This window comes from Onychostoma macrolepis, chromosome 03, assembly GCF_012432095.1.
Source record: "Onychostoma macrolepis isolate SWU-2019 chromosome 03, ASM1243209v1, whole genome shotgun sequence".
NCBI classification, from domain to species: domain Eukaryota; kingdom Metazoa; phylum Chordata; class Actinopteri; order Cypriniformes; family Cyprinidae; genus Onychostoma; species Onychostoma macrolepis.
The window spans coordinates 55,622,988-55,641,469 of NC_081157.1; the positions used below are offsets into that span (position 1 = coordinate 55,622,988).

The window sequence follows — 18,482 nt, forward strand, 5'->3', positions numbered from 1 at the left end:
AGGATGTCTTACACAGTTCTGTTGTAATGCCATCATTCCCCGGAGACGTGTTCATTTTAAGATGATTAATGCAATCAACGACTTCCTCGAGAGAGAGAGAGAGGTTCATCACATCTGCCTCTACAGAAATCACATCAACAATCGAGTCTAAGAAAGAGAATGTGTCATCTTCATCAACCCTAGAGGTATATAGCGGTTTATAAAAATTATAACAATAATTTGAGATTGTCTTGGGGTCATCTGTAATGATACCATCAACATTGAGTTTAGACATGCTATTATAAATTGGCATTAGACTTCTCTAATCTGAAGAAGTATGCAGAATTGTGTTCGCATTGCTCCATCCACCTCCTCCTCGATCGCACAAAAGCACCTTCAGCTTTACATGTGTATTTATTATCAAGCTGGTTTTGTAAATTGCAAAGTAAAACAGTTTCATCATTTGACAGATTTTCACGGGTCCCTGAGCGAGAGCAATTTCACTAATAACCATCTCTTCCTCAGCTTTCCTAAGTTTAGCAAGTGCACTACCATAGCTTCTCATAAATTTACCAATATCATATTTTAATAACTCCAAATTATTACTAAAAGAATGCTCCTTAAAGCTTTTTTCCAATAATGGTTAATAAAATAATTAAATTTAAGCTTAACGGTATTGTAAGATAACAGAGAGCAATTTAATTTCCAGTATGAAGTTTTAATATGAGTTAAAGTGTTTACAGAAAGCTTAATTTTTATATAGATAGCCTTATGGTCAGTTAGGGGTGTTGGAAGAATATGAACTGAAGTGCATTGAATATCAATAGATTTAGAGATCAGCCAAACATCTATCAGAGAGAGGCTGTCACGGGATGGTCAAGAGATGAGGCGAGGACTCAAGTGCAGGAGAAAGTGGGTCTTTTAATAATAAAGAGAAACAAAAACCACCCCAAGGGGGAAAAACAGGCAGGTAGGCTGCAGTACATATAAACAAACCCACACACGCCATGAAACATCCGACATTAAACAACGAAACAGTACAGGACTGCAGACGCCAGGAGACTATATGGGGAGCCAAACGAGGAGGACACAGGTGAAGTAACTGAAACAATAATGAGATAACAAGGACAGGAGAGCACATGGCACCAACAACAAACAACAAGCCATGTGCTAACACACACAGTGACATCTGGTGGCCAACCAGGGCACACCAGCAGGGCCGTGACAGAGGCGAGAAGCAGCTTTGTTACTCCAGGTAAAAGCTTTAGTATAAGGGTATTTGGTCCTCCAGATATCGATCACATCAAGTCTCTCCATGAATTGTTTAAACTTTGAATTGAGTGAAGAGGGTCGGTCCGGTGGCCATTTATCAAGAGCACTGTCAATAGCAATATTGAAATCCCCACCTATAATAATTAGAGAATTTGGGAACTTATTCAGCCAGTATAGTAGTCTACTTTCTACATAATCAAAAAAAGTTGTATTCTCAGACCTTGAGTTAAAACCATAAATATTGGCTATAATGATATGAGTTGAGTTCACATCAATGACATTACACAAAAAAAGCCCATATGAATCACAGTCCGAATGTAAAATATTCCCTTTAAATGCATTCCTTGAGTAACTCCAGCAGAGCGTTCAGTTCCGCGGGAAAACCAAAGGTCGTTACTCCATTGTGATCTCCAGCATTTCACATCACTAACAGAAGAATGGGATTCTTGGAAAAAACTAAAATCAGGCTTCAGCTGTTTCGCAAACAAGAATAAAGCTTTCCTTTTTACATGAAGTCGTATACCCCTGACATTTAGAGAAAACACAGACAACAATGACAACAATTTGAAACAAATACCTGAAGACAAAGCTTACGGCAGAAAAGAGGAATCCAGAGGACAATCATGGGGTTACATGGGTGGAATAATCATGACAAATGTCAATAAGTAAGTTGGTGCCATCAGGTGATATTATAATCTCAGAGCTCGGCGATACACCGTCGGATGCTGCTGAACGGTTAACAGCTTGATCAAGCAGCTCTTTCCTCTTCCTTTGGGACTTTGACATTATTTCTGAATTTGAATATGAGTACCTTGACAAGGGTCACTTGACTTCGAAAAAAACAACAATGTTTTGCAGAGATTGGGAAAAACAAGCGTTCAGGGCGCCATCTTGCAACCTCCCCAAGAATGGCCTTCTCAGCTGCCATAGCTGCAACACTTGCTCATCAGAACAGTGTTCAACGCACAACCGTCTCCGTTTAATAAACGTTTTGCACCGTTTTTTCCTGGTCTCCTTCCAAACTTTCCTGAAGTCCTATTGGCTCCCGTCAGTCCAACTGACCGTTCGCATAGACCCACCCTCCTTAGTTACCGTTGCTATCCCCAACAAACAATCCCGCTCTCACACTTCACACGTTCATACTTAAAGCACGAAATGAACATGAATAAACATCAGAAAGTGTTTAATGTCACCCGCGGAACACACTGAAGTTAATCTGCTCTTCTGTCTGATTTGTGGTTAAAGCTGGAAGGGATACAGCTGCGGCTATGTGCATTTACATATCTTCTGAGCCGACAATATAACGTGAAACCTATGAAAATGGTTTTGAAAAAGTACATAGCGCCATAGTTTCATCACTTTAGAGTGACGCAGTGACCGTCTTTTTGCAGTAAAGGACCTGTCATAGTTTAAAGAGCAGGAAGATGACATGAAGCGACGCGAGGAGAGCTGCACTGAAAACAGATGAGCGCACATGTGCATATATACAGCTCACGTTCAGGGTTACGTTCACGAGATTGTGTCCACAGAATGATAAGATGTTTTAACATATTATTGTATGATTTAACACTCAGTACAGTACCGTTGCTCCGTATACGCAGAGTACGCAGTTTGCGTAGGGCACCAACTCCCAGGGGGGCACCATGCCAGTTGCTAAAACAAAAAACATGACGCGCCATTCCCGCATCCGCGCCGGCGCCCGCTCGCACCTCATGTTTGCGGCTGAATACTAATGATCATAACTGATGGACAACTATGTCCGTGAAAAGACATCAGCAGTCCGGCGCCAAGGAAAGAAAAAAAAAGAGAAAAAGATGAAAACGAAGCCCGTGCGTCACTTTCAGGTACGCTACATTCATAATCCTGTGAAACTTTTTTTGGGTGTTGAGGTTAATAACGTGTTTTAAAGTCGATAATAATTTCACCACCACCAACGCATCTTAATATTCTCTCCGAGTTTCCATGTTCACTTACGAAAGATAGCCATGGTTTTAACAGTAATAAAAAAAACATGGTTGTTGTATCCATGGTAACAGCAAATTAACCTTGGTTTTGTTACTTCAAATAATAATAATATACAAATAAGTATTAAGATAATATATTTTTGTGGTTATAAAAACAAACCTAAGCCAACAATAGTCTTTAAAATGATTTATGCATTATATAAAAACAATGAGGCAACCCTGCTGAAAAAAAAACAATAGAACCATCACAGAAAATTCCAATAACATCACTAATGAATCACAAATAAATCACAAATACCATTACAAACATTACAAACCATCAAGTTTTAACCATTAAACATGGTTTTCTGTAGTGTGTTTTGGGACATATTCCATTAGGATTTATTGGTTTTAACAAGCCACCAATAGAAGGTGACCAGTAGAGACCAACAGGGTCCATTACAGTTTCCATTAAAACCAATACAAGTCCCATTTAAACCAGTAAAACTATTACTAATTTTGTGATGGTGTCTAATGTTTTTTTTTTTTTTTCAACATTATGTTATACAAATGCCCGTAAAGGGCGCCAAAGGCCTGGTAATTGCTGCTGTTACACTTACAGGACGATCATATCCTTGTTTAATTGACCAAGCATTTAATTCAAATATACACTTAATCTTTCATTTTTGGCCACCTTTTTGCTACAGATGACACAGTCTCTATAATTACTTCAACAAAAAACATGTGGACATCACAACCCTTACAAAAATTAGTAAAACTGCTTAATTTTCTTTTGCGTGATTTCTGAATGATTGAGACCATAAAATCAATCAGACAACTGTATTAATAAAATAATAGCCATAGGTAACTGTCTAGAGCTACAATTGTAATTAGCAAATAATACAATTTAATTACAATTTATTTATTTACTCTTATATTTTATTCAAGTTCTATTTTGACCCCTATAGAAGGTGTTATTTTTACTTCCATAATATTTGAGGAGAGGGCACAACAATACAATCCTGCACTGTTAAAAATTGTCCCGTTAAAAAACAGTAAAGAACTGGCAGCTTGGTTGCCAGCAAGTAACTGTAAAATTAACAGTATCTTACTGTTGGGTAAAATTACAGTTGGCTACTGTTTATTAAAAAACAGTAAAGAACTGGCAGCTTGGTTGCCAGCAAGTAACTGTAAAATTAACTGTGTCTTACTGTTGGTGAAATTTACAGTTGACTACTGTTTTTGCAAATACAGCATAACACTTTTTTTGCTCTTCTTCACAACTAAACAAACAATGTGTAAACTACAATACAAATATACTATACCATTGTGTACGCTATTGAGTAATGGCCTGCTAGTAAAAAGGACATTTTCTTCTTGGTTTTTAATATATATATTTGTACCCTTTGAAATAGTGACTTGAAATGTAACACAAGTAAAGCAGCTTTAAAGTATTGATTCAAAACTTGTTTTGCTTTATTAAAAAAAAAAAAAAAAAAAACTTTCTTAGAAAAAACATTAAAGACAATAATTGAAATTTAAGGGGAAGAAGTGGTCATAACAGAAATAAACTCAACATATTCCCCAAATCAGATTCTGACTTAAAGAACATTGGTACAAAATGAAAACAAACTGTAAAATAAAGCCCAAAGCTTATTACATTTATGACAATAAATGTACATTTCAGCTGTATAAATGATAAATAAATTGCTTTAACTCTTTAACAATTCATTCTAATAGGTCATGCAGGCTGTCCAAAAAAATAACTCTGGACACAAAGATTAAGTGAAAAACTTGAGAACACCTGAGTAAATGTTTTTGAGTGAATAGAAATTAATGAATACCTGAAAAAATAGAGATCAAGAGACTGTGGGTGTGTGCGCACGCACATTTTTGTGACAAATGAGGACATAAATTTGTATAATGACAGGTATTACAAGGTGAAGGTGACTTTTGAGGACATTACCCCATGTCCCCACTTTTCAAAACGCTTATAAATCACACAGAATGGAGTGTATTGAAAATCTGAAATAGCAGAAAGTTTCCTGTAAAGGGTAGGTTTAGGTGTAGGGCAATAGCACATACAGTTTGTACAGTATAAAAACCATTACGCTTATGGGATGTCCCCACTTTTCACAAAAAGAAACGTGTGTGTGTGTGTGGTTTGTGGTGTGTAATACTTGTATAAAGTCCAACTCAAAATTCTGGGTGACCTTCCCCATCAGCTTTGATATGACTCCTCCAGCCCTGGTCCCTTTTCCGGATTTATCCCGATAAACCACCTGAAAAACAAATGTGTGTGTTTAGAATTAGTGTGGAGGGGGAAAAAAGATGGTAACACTTTATCTTAGGGTCTCTTAACTAGTTGCTTATTAGCATGCATATTACTAGAATATTAGCCATTTATTAGTAGTAATTAAGCACATAGTAATGCCTTATTCTGCATGACCTTATTCTACATCCCTAATCCTACCCAATACCTAAACTTAACAACTACCTTACTAACTATTAATAAGCAGCAAATTAGGAATTTATTGAGGGAAAAGTCGTAGTTAATGGTGAATAAGTGTTCCCTATTCTAAAGTGTTGCCAAAAAGGGTACTCACGGATAACATATAAATATTAAAAGTATATAAAATTATATTCTTTCTGTAACGGGGCTGACGAGACGTGAGACGTGCGGATCCATGTGCAAGCTTTATTTAGGCAGAGACGTGGTCGTACAGGCAGGGTCGAAACAATGGCAAACAGGTATGGCAGGGACAAGACAAAGAGTAATCCCAGGGCAAGCGAAGGTCGATGATCGGCAACAGTATCCAGTGGGCAAGGCAAGGGTTAATCCAGGGAAACACGGGCTAGAACAAACACGGGAAAACACAAACCAAACAGGCAGGGGAAAACTAGGAAAACAACAGGGGCTCGGTAGAGTAGCTACGGCTATGGGAGCGGTAAACGCATACAATACTCGGCGACGAGGGAGAGAAAGTCCATGGCTTAAGTAGGGAGTGTGATCAGTGTGTGCGTGGGATCAGGTGTGCGTGTGATTGGTGACAGCTGTGATCAGTGTTGGATGATGGGAAATGAAGTCCATGCGATGTGTGGTGTGAAAATCCATGTGGTGAGCGGGTGACCTCTAGTGGAGAATGAACGGAAGTGCAGACCAGATTCGTGACAGAGCCCCCCCCCCCCTAAGAGCGGCTTCCAGACGCTCCACACAGTCTTAGATCCAGGAGGGAGGTGGAGCGGAGGCGGAACAGGGGGAGGGACGGAGGGCCAGGTCCCTGTGGCAGGGGAGTGATCTGGGACCGAGGTAGAGCCGGCAGAGCAGGAAACCAGGGCAGAGTGAACAGGACTGGAGCCCGCCAGGGCGGACCAGACGGGACTTGAGCCCACCAGGGCGGACCAGACGGGACTTGAGCCCACCAGGGCGGACCAGACGGGACTTGAGCCCACCAGGGCGGACCAGACGGGACTTGAGCCCACCAGGGCGGACCAGACGGAGCCGAAGACCACCACGGTGGAGCAGATAGAGCAGGAGCCCACAACGACGGATCAGGAACCCACAGCAGAGCCTGGGACCTAGGGAGAATGGAGACATAAAGAGGAGAGAGAACATGCACGGACCCAAGGGCCGAGGCAGGGAACACAAAAAGTTCATTGGCGACCTCCATAGCCATGACAGGACAGAACGAGAGTTCACTGACGGCCTCCATAGCCGTGACAGGACAGAACGAGAGTTCATTGGCGGCCTCCATAGCCGTGACAGGACAGAACGTGAGTTCAGGGTCAGCCCTTCTGGCTGCGACAGGACAGGACGAGGAGTTGTAGACGGCCTCCATAGCCGTGACAGGACAGAACGAGAGTTCATTGGCGGCCTCCATAGCCGTGACAGGACAGAACGAGAGTTCATTGACGGCCTCCTTGGCCGAAACAGGACAGGACGAGGAATCAAGGATGGCCTCCGTGGCCGTGGCAGAGCAAAACGAGAGTTGGTGAGTGAATACCACTGACACCTCCAGAGGTTCTGCAGCGATTGCCGCCACCTCTGGAAGTTCTACAGCGGTAGCAGTCTCCTCGACCGCAACTCGACAGACCGAGAGAACATTGCAGGGCGCCACCACCATACCAGAGGCTGAGGTGAGCCCCGCCGCTTCGGGAGGTTCTGCAGCGTGTGCCGCCACCTCGGGCAGTTCTGCGGTGGTGTACGCAGCCCAAACACAACATAAAGCGATTCCCATCAGGGGAAGTGCTTCGGACAGGGGAATATGCAAAAGAACAGGAGAGTTAGAGTGAGTGGGTTTGGGGATACCAGCTGCGCGTGCAGACACCAGCGGTACATCCCTCAAACTAGACATCAAATCAGGATAATGGGAGACTGACCTTGATGATCTGGGTGTGTCAGCCCGGACATGACGTGACTCTGGAAGGTCAGCCGTGACGGGCTGCGACTCTGGAAGGTCAGCCGTGACGGGAACAGCTGAGACGTGCTGCTGTGACTCTGGACGAGCAGCCGTGACGTGCTGCTGTGACTCTGGACGAGCAGCCGTGACGTGAACAGCTGAGACGTGCTGCTGTGACTCTGGACGAGCAGCCGTGACGTGCTGCTGTGACTCTGGACGAGCAGCCGTGGCGTGAACAGCTGAGACGTGCTGCTGTGACTCTGGACGAGCAGCCGTGGCGTGCTGCTGTGACTCTGGGCGAGCAGCCGTGACGTGCTGCTGTGACTCTGGACGAGCAGCCGTGACGTGCTGCTGTGACTCTGGACGAGCAGCCGTGACGTGACTTGACCTTAGGAGATCAGCTGAGACGTGAGCAGCTGTGATGTGCTGCTGTGACTCTGGGCGGGCAGCTGTGGCGTGCTGCTGTGACTCTGGACGAGCAGCCGTGGCGTGCTGCTGTGACTCTGGACGAGCAGCCGTGGCGTGACTTGACCTTAGGAGATCAGCTGAGGCGTGAGCAGCTGTGACGCGTGCTGCTGTGACTCTGGACGGGCAGCTGTGACGTGCTGCTGTGACTCTGGACGGGCAGCTGTGACGCGTGCTGCTGTGACTCTGGACGGGCAGCTGTGACGTGCTGCTGTGACTCTGGACGGGCAGCTGTGACGTGCTGCTGTGACTCTGGACGGGCAGCTGTGACGTGCTGCTGTGACTCTGGACGGGCAGCTGTGACGTGCTGCTGTGACTCCGGACGGGCAGCTGAGAGGTGACGTGACTTTAGGAGGTCAGCTGAGATGTGACTCGGTTGATGACGACCAACGGTGACTTGACTGGGCTCTTTAACAGCAACTGTGACTTGACTGGGCTTTTTAACAGCAACTGTGACTTGACTGGGCTCTTGGAGATCAGCTCTGACTTGGCTTGACTCATGAAGATTAGCTTTGACTTGGCTTGATTCGTGAAGATCAACAGTGACTTGACTTAGCTTATGAAGATCAGCTTTGACTTGGCTTGATTCGTGAATGGCAGTAATGACATGACGGGGTGATGTTGTGGCCGCCATTTTGTGAACGGGCTCCGCTGTCACCGCCATTTTGTGAGCGTGCTCCTGCACGGTTGCGATCACACAATTGAGTGCGGTGTCGCTTTCCTCCGCGATACCCACAGTAAACAAAGAGCCAACAGTCAACAAAGCATAATCAATAAACTGAGCAAGTGATGAACGCGGACCCTCGCGTCTAAGCTCAGACCGTAGTGGTTGATTTATACCATCGCAAAAAAACTCTATCAATAAACAGTCCGGTAAGTCAGAGTAGTGCGCGATGGCTATATATTCCCGAATATAGTTCTCCAGTGAACGTGAGCCCTGTTTAAGAGCCAATAGTATCCGGGCTGTGTCCATACCTGGCCAGTGTTCCTCTGGAAAGCTGCTGGATCCTTGTGTGGCCGAGTATTCTGTAACGGGGCTGACGAGACGTGAGACGTGCGGATCCATGTGCAAGCTTTATTTAGGCAGAGACGTGGTCGTACAGGCAGGGTCGAAACAATGGCAAACAGGTATGGCAGGGACAAGACAAAGAGTAATCCCAGGGCAAGCGAAGGTCGATGATCGGCAACAGTATCCAGTGGGCAAGGCAAGGGTTAATCCAGGGAAACACGGGCTAGAACAAACACGGGAAAACACAAACCAAACAGGCAGGGGAAAACTAGGAAAACAACAGGGGCTCGGTAGAGTAGCTACGGCTATGGGAGCGGTAAACGCATACAATACTCGGCGATGAGGGAGAGAAAGTCCATGGCTTAAGTAGGGAGTGTGATCAGTGTGTGCATGGGATCAGGTGTGCGTGTGATTGGTGACAGCTGTGATCAGTGTTGGATGATGGGAAATGAAGTCCATGTGATGTGTGGTGTGAAAATCCATGTGGTGAGCGGGTGACCTCTAGTGGAGAATGAACGGAAGTGCAGACCAGATTCGTGACACTTGTATCAAGAACACTTCACTTTACTTCATCAGGAAAGGAAAGCTTTCTTAAGAAGCTCCAACACTCAGATCTTTTGGACTGAATGATGTGTTTCAGTCTAGATTAAAGATATCTCTTTGTTCAAGCATTGACATAACACATCTTATACCCTACTATTTTAGCCATGTCTGACAGAACTGTAACATATGCACATGATCATCATTTTAATGCTAAAGAAGGATGGGTCCAAGATGAATCTGCTACCTTTCAAGGTTTCCACCAACACCTCACCACCGATAGACATTTTATTTCCTTGACATTCACCTACTGCTCACTGGGGCTCAAATATTTGATAGGAAATTTCTCTATTTGATGCTAGATTCCCTGTTTATTAGGGCCAAATGTTTCAATGAAACATACATTTTCTGTATAGCTGCTTTAAAAATATATGTATTGTAAAAAGTGATATACAAATAAAATGTGAAGTGAATTGAATGTATGCATCCAAGTATCTAACCTTTGAATAATTTCCAACGTGCATGCGTCTTCAGCTTGGTATTGAAGATTGAAATTGTTGTAAGTAGAAAAATCAGCTGCAAGCCCAGACAGAAAAGCCGGCTGAATGCCCTCACAAATGATGTGCTCCTCAAGGCTGATCATCCTGTGCTGGATTCTTCTTCCTGGTGCTTCACCTGAACCTTTAACAAGAAAAACACATTTAATGTTTTAATTTAATTCACATTTAATTTCAGCATTGACATAACATTAATTTGACATTGCCAGATTACAAATGAATGCAAAGAAAACTAAAATCATTTTAAACAGTCACAGAGTTCAGCACTTCTAACATAAGAAAAGCATTTCAACATGGACTGGTCTGGACAGACCTTTAAGTCAAAATGTGTATACTGTAAATTGTGTATTGTAAAATTTATTTTCATTTATATTCAGACAACAAAGAAAGCCCATCCACTGAAAGTCCACACAAGTGCATGGTGAATAAAAACTCAATTTCAAACATGCTAGCTTTACACATGAAAACATTGGTTCTCATACTTAGCTTTCCTGTTTACATTTTTAAGTGCTCCAAGCATATGATTTCCGATTCAGAAATCCAGCTAATAAGTATTCTATCACTTTAACTACAAAACCAACATGGATTGATGCAAAAACATAACCAACATAAAACAATATAAGCACAACAGTAAAAATCCCCCTTAGAATAAACATGTCATACTAGAACATGCTTACCCAAATTTGCAATCACAATGACACCAAAATTTTGAGTTTGAATGTAAACACAGTTTTCCTCCATTTTCTTTTTCTGTTCCTCATTAGTGAGATCCAACATTGATAAGTTGCTGTTAATAGCCCTTTTATGCTGATTCCAAGCATACATAGCATTGATATGATGCTCTGCCTTTGAATGGAGCTTAAACCCAGAATCTTTAAACAGTCCAGTTGTGAAATCCTGAATGGGATGTGAAGGCAGATTCAGGTGTATTGGGCAAAGAAAAATGTCTACCGGCAAAACAATAAGCTGAATCTTGACTTACAGAATATTCAAGCCATGAATTGTCCTTATACCAGGAGCTGTTGAAAGCCCTTTTCCTACCGAAATGTTTTCAGACATGGCTGCACAGGACCCTCTTCTCTGGATCTTGAGATGTCTGAAATGCAAAATAAGTAATATTATAATAAAATAATAGTATAATATAAAATGTGTCATATCTCTATGGAAATGTACAATCAAGGACTCAACACATTAGCTAACTGACAGCTGCTAACGGAAATGTGTAGTTTAAAGTATCAGTCTGGTCTATCACTGGGTCCTATTGGAACAGCAAATCTGGTGCTTGATGCCGTTGGAAGGGGCTCAATCACATCTTCTGTCAGCTCTGGGTCACTGTCTTGCTCAGAGGTCTCTGTGTCATCCCTTGATACATCTATTTATAACTCAAGATCCATTAGTGGTTCGCACAGAATAGTAAAAAATAAAAATGCAATGAAAAGTCAATGTGAATCCAAAACTATTTGGTTACCAATACCAACATGCTACAAAATAACTCCTCCCTTTTGACTAAACGATGTCCACAAAACCATTTGTTTTTCTCAGTGGTATCTTATTTTTCAGGCTTTCATAGCTTTCTCAGATATTACAGTGGCATCTGCACCAGAGTCTATTTTGAAATTTATTATTTGGCCTTCCATAAACATGTCAGCTGTCCATGCTGCAGTGGTGCATCCTCACAAGACACTGTGCCCAGGGGCCTCTGAATTCTGAATCCAGGCCTGCATGTAAGGGTTTGGGGGGTTTATTGTTAATATTTGTGTATTTTCATTGTTACTTTGTGTTTTATCCAAGAGTTTATAGCAGTTTATTTTAACATTTCATTGCAAGTTCATTTTGAATAGAATTTGTTAAATGTAACCTGCAGAAATCCTGATGTCTCTGTCTGACTTGTTTAAACACAGTCACCTGATCATAAACTCCTCCCTCTTACAGCTCTTACCAGGAAGAGACGGACGTGTTTCTGCTTTCTGTCACACTGACTCTCTTCTCTACTGACAAAAGCAATAAAGAATCAGCCATCAGTGAAGAACCAAGAGAAACACTTTACAGAAGGATCTTTGTGAAGTTTGTTTCTGAATAGACAGCAGATGTTTGTGATTCTGGTGGTGATTCATTCTTTAAACTGTTGTTCAGAAAGTGAAAGTAAAGTTTAGATCGCTGGAGCTCAAAGACTGAAAATGGCTTCACTATCTGAAGATGATTTTTCTTGTCCTGTATGTCATGAAATCTACAAGACTCCTGTTGTTTTATCATGTAGTCACAGTTTCTGTAAAGAGTGTCTTCAACAGTTCTGGAGAACCAAGAAGACTCAGGAGTGTCCCGTCTGCAGGAGAAGATCCTCAAGAGATGAACCTCCATTTAATCTCGTGTTAAAAAACTTGTGTGAGTCGTTCCTGAAGGAGAGAAATGAGAGGCGTTCATCAGGATCTGAGGAGATCTGCAGTTTACACAGTGAGAAACTCAAACTCTTCTGTCTGGAGGACAAACAGCCGGTGTGTTTAGTGTGTGTGAATTCACAGAAACATGATAATCATAAATTCAGACCCATCGATGAAGTGGTTTCATCATATAAGGTAAGAAAAACAAGGTTTAGCCGACTTCATGTTGTTTTAAAGTCCTGTTTAAGTGTTGATTTGATCAGTGCTGGTTGTGTTTAGTTCAGCTGAACTCCATTATCAATAAAGTTTCATAGATTTGGGGAATTAATAACTACGGGGGCAAATACTTTTTCACACAGACCCAGTTGTTATTGGATAACATTTCTTGCTTTGATAAATAAAATTGTCATTTACAAACTGTGCTTTGTGTTCACTCAGGTTGTCTTTGTTTTATGGCAGGTTTTAATTTCATTTCTGAATTAATTTAGTATGAGATGTTCACAAAAACAGAAGAAATCTGCATGGGCGCAAATACTTTTGCACTGCATTATATGATCATATTGCTGTATTGTTTTATCTTCTGTTTTATGAATTTTTATTTTGTTTAATACTAGGAGGAGCTGAATAAAGCACTGAAATCATTTCAGGAGAAACTTCAACACAATGAAAAAATGAAAGGAGAGTTTGAGAAAACAGTTCGACACATCAAGGTGAGGAAACAGAATCCATTCCATACAGTACAATACACTGCCGTTCAAAAGTTTGGGATCAGTACATTGTTTAAAGAAGTTTCTTAGGCTCATCAAGGGTGTATTTATTTGATCAAAAATATAAGCAGTTATGCTATGTCTAGCATTCTTTTACGTTACTGAGCATAGCAAATAAATTGGTTGCAAAACGGTCACATGTTTTAGTTTTAGTCTGCTTGTTACGGTCAAAAAATAATAAAAATACTGAATATTATTTCACAAAATAATATTGTGAAATATATTGCAATTTTAAAGAGAATTTTCTATTTTAATATACTTTAAAATATAATTAATTCCTGTGAAGCAAAGCTGAATTTTCAGTGTCACATGATCCTTCAGAAATCATTATAATATGCTAATTTATAATCAATATTGGAAAAAGTTGTGCTGCTTAATATTTTTTGGGCCCTGTGATATTTTTCAGGATTCTTTGAGAAATACAAAAAAGTTAAAAAGAACAGTGTTTATTCAAAATAGAAATTTTGTGATACAATATAAAAGTTTGGGGTCAGTCAATTTTTTCTTTCTTATTTATTTTCTTTTTTTTATTAATACTTTTATTCAGCAAGGATGTGTTAAATGGATAAAAAGTGATAGTAAAGACTTATATTGTTAGAAAACTATTTATATTTTTAATTATTAATCAAAGAAAAAGGTTCTAAGAAATATTAAGCAGCACAACAGTTTCAACTGATAATAAATCAGAATATTATAATGATTTCTGAAGGATCATGTGACACTGAAAATTCAGCTTTGCTTCACATGAATAAATTATATTTTAAAGTATATTAAAACAGACAATTTTATTTAAAATCGCAATAATATTTCACAATATTATTTTGTTAAATTATATTCAGTATTTTTTTTTTTTTTACCATAACAAGCAGACTAAAACTAAAACATGTGACCGCTTTTGCAACCAATTTATTTGCTATGCTCAGTAATGTAAAATAATGCTAGACATAGCATAACTGCTTTATATTGACCTGAATGAAATAGCCTAACCTAAAAGAGCAACTTGTGGATTGATGTGAACACCAGCAAGCAGGAATAATGCTCAGAATGCTTGTGGATTAAACATCTCCGACGATGTTCAGCGCCATGGATTGATTTTATCGGGTTACAAGAAAAGGTAGAATATGGATTTAATTGTGAACTGTTAGTAGGCTACTGATTTTATGATTGATCATGCTACATGCTACGGCATTCGATTCCACATGCGTCCAAGTAGAAGTGGCAGCCTGGTGAATAATCTGCATTATAAAAAAGGGGGGGAAATATATTTAAAAGTTATATTCACGATTACGTATTGCTGCCAAGGTATCTAGTCTTTACAGTGCTTTGTTATATGGAGCTGTTTGGTAGATCGCGATCTATCTAATTCATTTGTCTACACCGTAATTTAAATGTGGCAGACTTTACTGGACAGTAAAAGAAAAGTCAGAACACCGTATAACTCCAAGCCGGCACCGTAACGAAGTTACAGTCCTTTGACTTTGCACAGCAGTATAGTAACCTGCCAGACCCAAAAATCTGTGAAGTTCATGTCGGTTTTGAGGCACAGGGAATCCACAGATAGCTCAATCTTCACTTCTACAGGCTTAACCTGCCCACCTCCTTACCAAGATAGGTAGCCCTGCTTTCCCAAACTCACATCTGGCCAGCTTTATTAGGTTAGCAGCGGCGAGATGAGAAAAAAGTTCCCTGATTTGTGACCAGTCTAGGTATTACTATATAAAACCACATCATCAAGGTAGGCCTCACATCCATGCATCCCATATAAAACACTGTTAACAAGACGTTGAAATGTAGCTGGAGCATTACATACTCCAAATGGCATAACTTTATACTGTAAGAAATTGTCAGGTGTCACAAAAGCAGACAACTCTTTTGCTCGATCGGTTAAAGGCACCTGCCAGAATCCTTTCAGGAGATTAAATTAACTCACAAACTGAGCAGAACCAGCTCTATCGACACAATCATCACACCGTGGTAAAGGATAACAGTCAGGCTTTTTAATCTCAGATCTGAATGATGTGATTGTGTTGATGTGTGCTGATGGAGACGATTGAAGTGAATGTGGTTTGATTTCAGTCTCAAGCTGAGCACACAGAGCGTCAGATTAAACAGCAGTTTGAGAAGCTTCATCAGTTTCTCAGAGATGAAGAAGAAGCTACAATCACTGCACTGAGGGAGGAAGAGGAGCAGAAGAAGCAGATGATGAAGGAGAAGCTGGAGGAGATGAACAGACACATCTCAGCTCTTTCACACACAATCAAAGACATGGAGGAGATGATGAAAGCCAGTGACGTCTGCTTTCTGAAGGTCTGATTTCAGATGATTGATTGATTGATTGATTGATTGATTGATTGATTGATTGAGTTGTTGATGATCAATGGTGTGTTTGTTCTGCAGGAGTTTCCAGTCTCAATGGAAAGGTGAGTGATCTGCTGGTGTCTCTGGTCTCTCTGCTTCTGATCCAAAGCCACTGCGGTTCTGATCCTGAATGTTCTTCCAGAGTCCAGATCTCATCACAGCCGGATCCACAGACGCCTTCTGGAGCTTTGATTCATGTGCCACGTTACTTGGGCAACCTGCCCTTCAGAGTCTGGAAGAAGATGCAGGACATCGTCCAGAACAGTGAGTCTGACTGCAGAAGATACACACACACTGGAAATGATGCAATATTGACAGATTTCAGCATTATGTGTGAAGAACCAGATCATCTACTGCACCAAAATCAGCAGCTCGCTTTAGAAAGGGGTGTAAAAAGTACTCAAAAATTAAACTCAAGTTAAAGTACGGATACTCTGTGAAGATTTTACTTAATTAAAACTGCAAGTAAATGGAAATGAAAATGCAGCACAGAGGAGCACAAAACATCCTTGCTTTACACCTTAATGACTTCTTTCTTCAGAAGAACACAAACTAAGAGTTTTAGAAAATTAATCAATCTTTCTGCACATAATGCATGTGTACGGCATGTTGAATTAATGATGAGTTACATAGAATTAAAATATACAATATTATATTGACTTTTTTGAAAAAGACACGTTTTTGTGTTGTCTACTCAACGCCGCTGTCTGTAACAATAATTCATCTTTTAATTGTTTATTTGGAGCATTTAGAGTTTTTTTTTTTTCCTAGCAAATATTTATATATAATTGTTTATGACTAATTAGATGAATTAATGAGCCAATCATATTTTCATAATCATTTAGATTAAATAATAATTCATTGACAGTCCTAAGAGTTACTCAATATATCATTATAATACAACTCATCGACTCCCAGAACATCACTAAACATGACTCACACTTCATTTACACACTTTTTGTAGATTTTTGCAACATTTAATTTAATAAGTAATCATGAAACATGAATTGTATTTCAATTCTTATCACTGATTTTATTTGTGCATTCAGTCAATATAGTACACAGACAGCTAATGACTTCATCAAAACTAGGGTTGGGTACCGTTCACATTTGAACCGGTATCGGGACCGGTACCGGTACCTGAAATTCGGTACCGGTACCCAACGGTACCTTTTTTCGGTACTTTACTCTCTGTGTAATAACAAAAACATTTATTTCAGTGAAAAAATAAGTCCAAAACTCTCAATTTCAACATTTTTAACAATAGGGCCCTAGAATTTTTTTTTCTTCCAGACATTTTTGTGTTTTATTTTTTCTGATAATCAAATGAAGGCATTAAACATTTATTTATTTTTAATCAAATGAAAATGAAACCCTTTTATTTTTTGGCAAACAAACAGAGGTTTACTGTTAAAATTAATACATGGTAGAAAAATTGTGTGAATATTCCTTTAAAAAAAGTTCTAATAATAATTGTATTTTTTTTTTCACAATTAAGTTAATGTGGTTGTAATAATTATTTTTTTCATTTAATTGTTTTATTTATTTTTTTCAGTAAGTGGAATATATAAAGATGTACATTATACTGTACAAAAGTAATACAAGAGCAATATATTTCTGTTACATGTTAAACCGCACTTTTATTTTGACAGGTTGCCGTGAAGTGTGTGTGTACAATATGATATGCTGGTTTTCTCAAATGTAATGGTAAAATTCTCATGAAGTGACTCTAACAGCCTGTAAGTTCATGTGTTCATGTTGTGAGATGCAGAGTTCACGTGTGCTTCAGTATTTGTGTAGTAAACGAAACGCGTCTCCGCCATTCATACATACCGAGGATAACGGAACATGCAGGATTCATATTTAAACCGTCTTTTGCTTTTAATATTCACATACACTAGTTCATATGTAGATTTTTTCAGGTGCACTCTTGTCATAAACAGAGGTGTCAAATCCAGGGTCAGAAAGTAAAGTCCTGCCATGTGTTTATTCCACCCATGAACTCAGCAGCTGATTTCACCAGAGGAGGAACCAACTCATTCCTTTCAAGTCACAAGCAAGTTTCGAGTCAAATCCCAAGACCTCAACGAGTTGAGGTAATTAAGAGATAATTGAGAGACTAATTAAATGATGATTGTGCATTAGTGATGAACACCTGCTGTTACTGTGAATCACAGAGGATCAGATGTTGATGTTTTATTGGTTAAAATGATACCACCATCATGTAGATCAGTGTTTGCTTTAGTTGGGCTCTTGACCCTTGAGTGCTGTGTTAGATCTCTCTGTAGCAATGCATGTGCTGTTGTAAAGCGGAGAGATCAGTGCTGTGCAGTGAGCAACTGTTAGTTGTTTTCATATGATGAGGTAATCATCAGGTGCTTACCTGTTTGCATCCAATATACTGTGTATATATATATATATATATATATACACATACAACATTTTCATTTTTTAATTTATGTTCTGCTTTTGAATAAACAACTCTGTGAAACCACAGTACGCAATGAGTTTACTGCTGTAGTAGTTATAGAGAAAGAATTTTAAATCTAATGCATTTAAATATTTAAACTCCAGTCCTACTCAGACACACACAGACATCAAGAACCAGCGTATGAATCTCAACAATGGTGACAATCAACAAAATGCTTCATGCTGCAATGCATGCTGGGTAACACCACAGTATGAATAATTATTGTCACCACTGTTGAGGATCGATGATAAGTGTTCATGTCTAAAAGCCTGAGCAATATAATTCTTAATTTTTCCAATATTTAATATTACGATGGCATTTGTTTAACAGTAAATTCCTGCAGT

At 39.9% G+C, this 18,482-nt stretch overlaps 1 protein-coding gene across 1 annotated transcript; it reads left to right on the forward strand.

Annotated features, from left to right (window-relative positions):
• The first annotated feature begins 2,436 nt into the window (after positions 1–2,436).
• LOC131537155 (E3 ubiquitin-protein ligase TRIM35-like) lies at positions 2,437–16,182 on the forward strand. The gene is made up of 6 exons (XM_058770444.1): positions 2,437–3,095; positions 12,098–12,738; positions 13,158–13,253; positions 15,387–15,617; positions 15,708–15,730; positions 15,811–16,182. The coding sequence occupies exons 2-6, from the start codon at positions 12,343–12,345 to the stop codon at positions 16,088–16,090; spliced, it is 1,026 nt and encodes a 341-aa protein (XP_058626427.1). The 5' UTR covers positions 2,437–3,095; positions 12,098–12,342; the 3' UTR covers positions 16,091–16,182.
• The last annotated feature ends 2,300 nt before the right edge of the window (positions 16,183–18,482 follow it).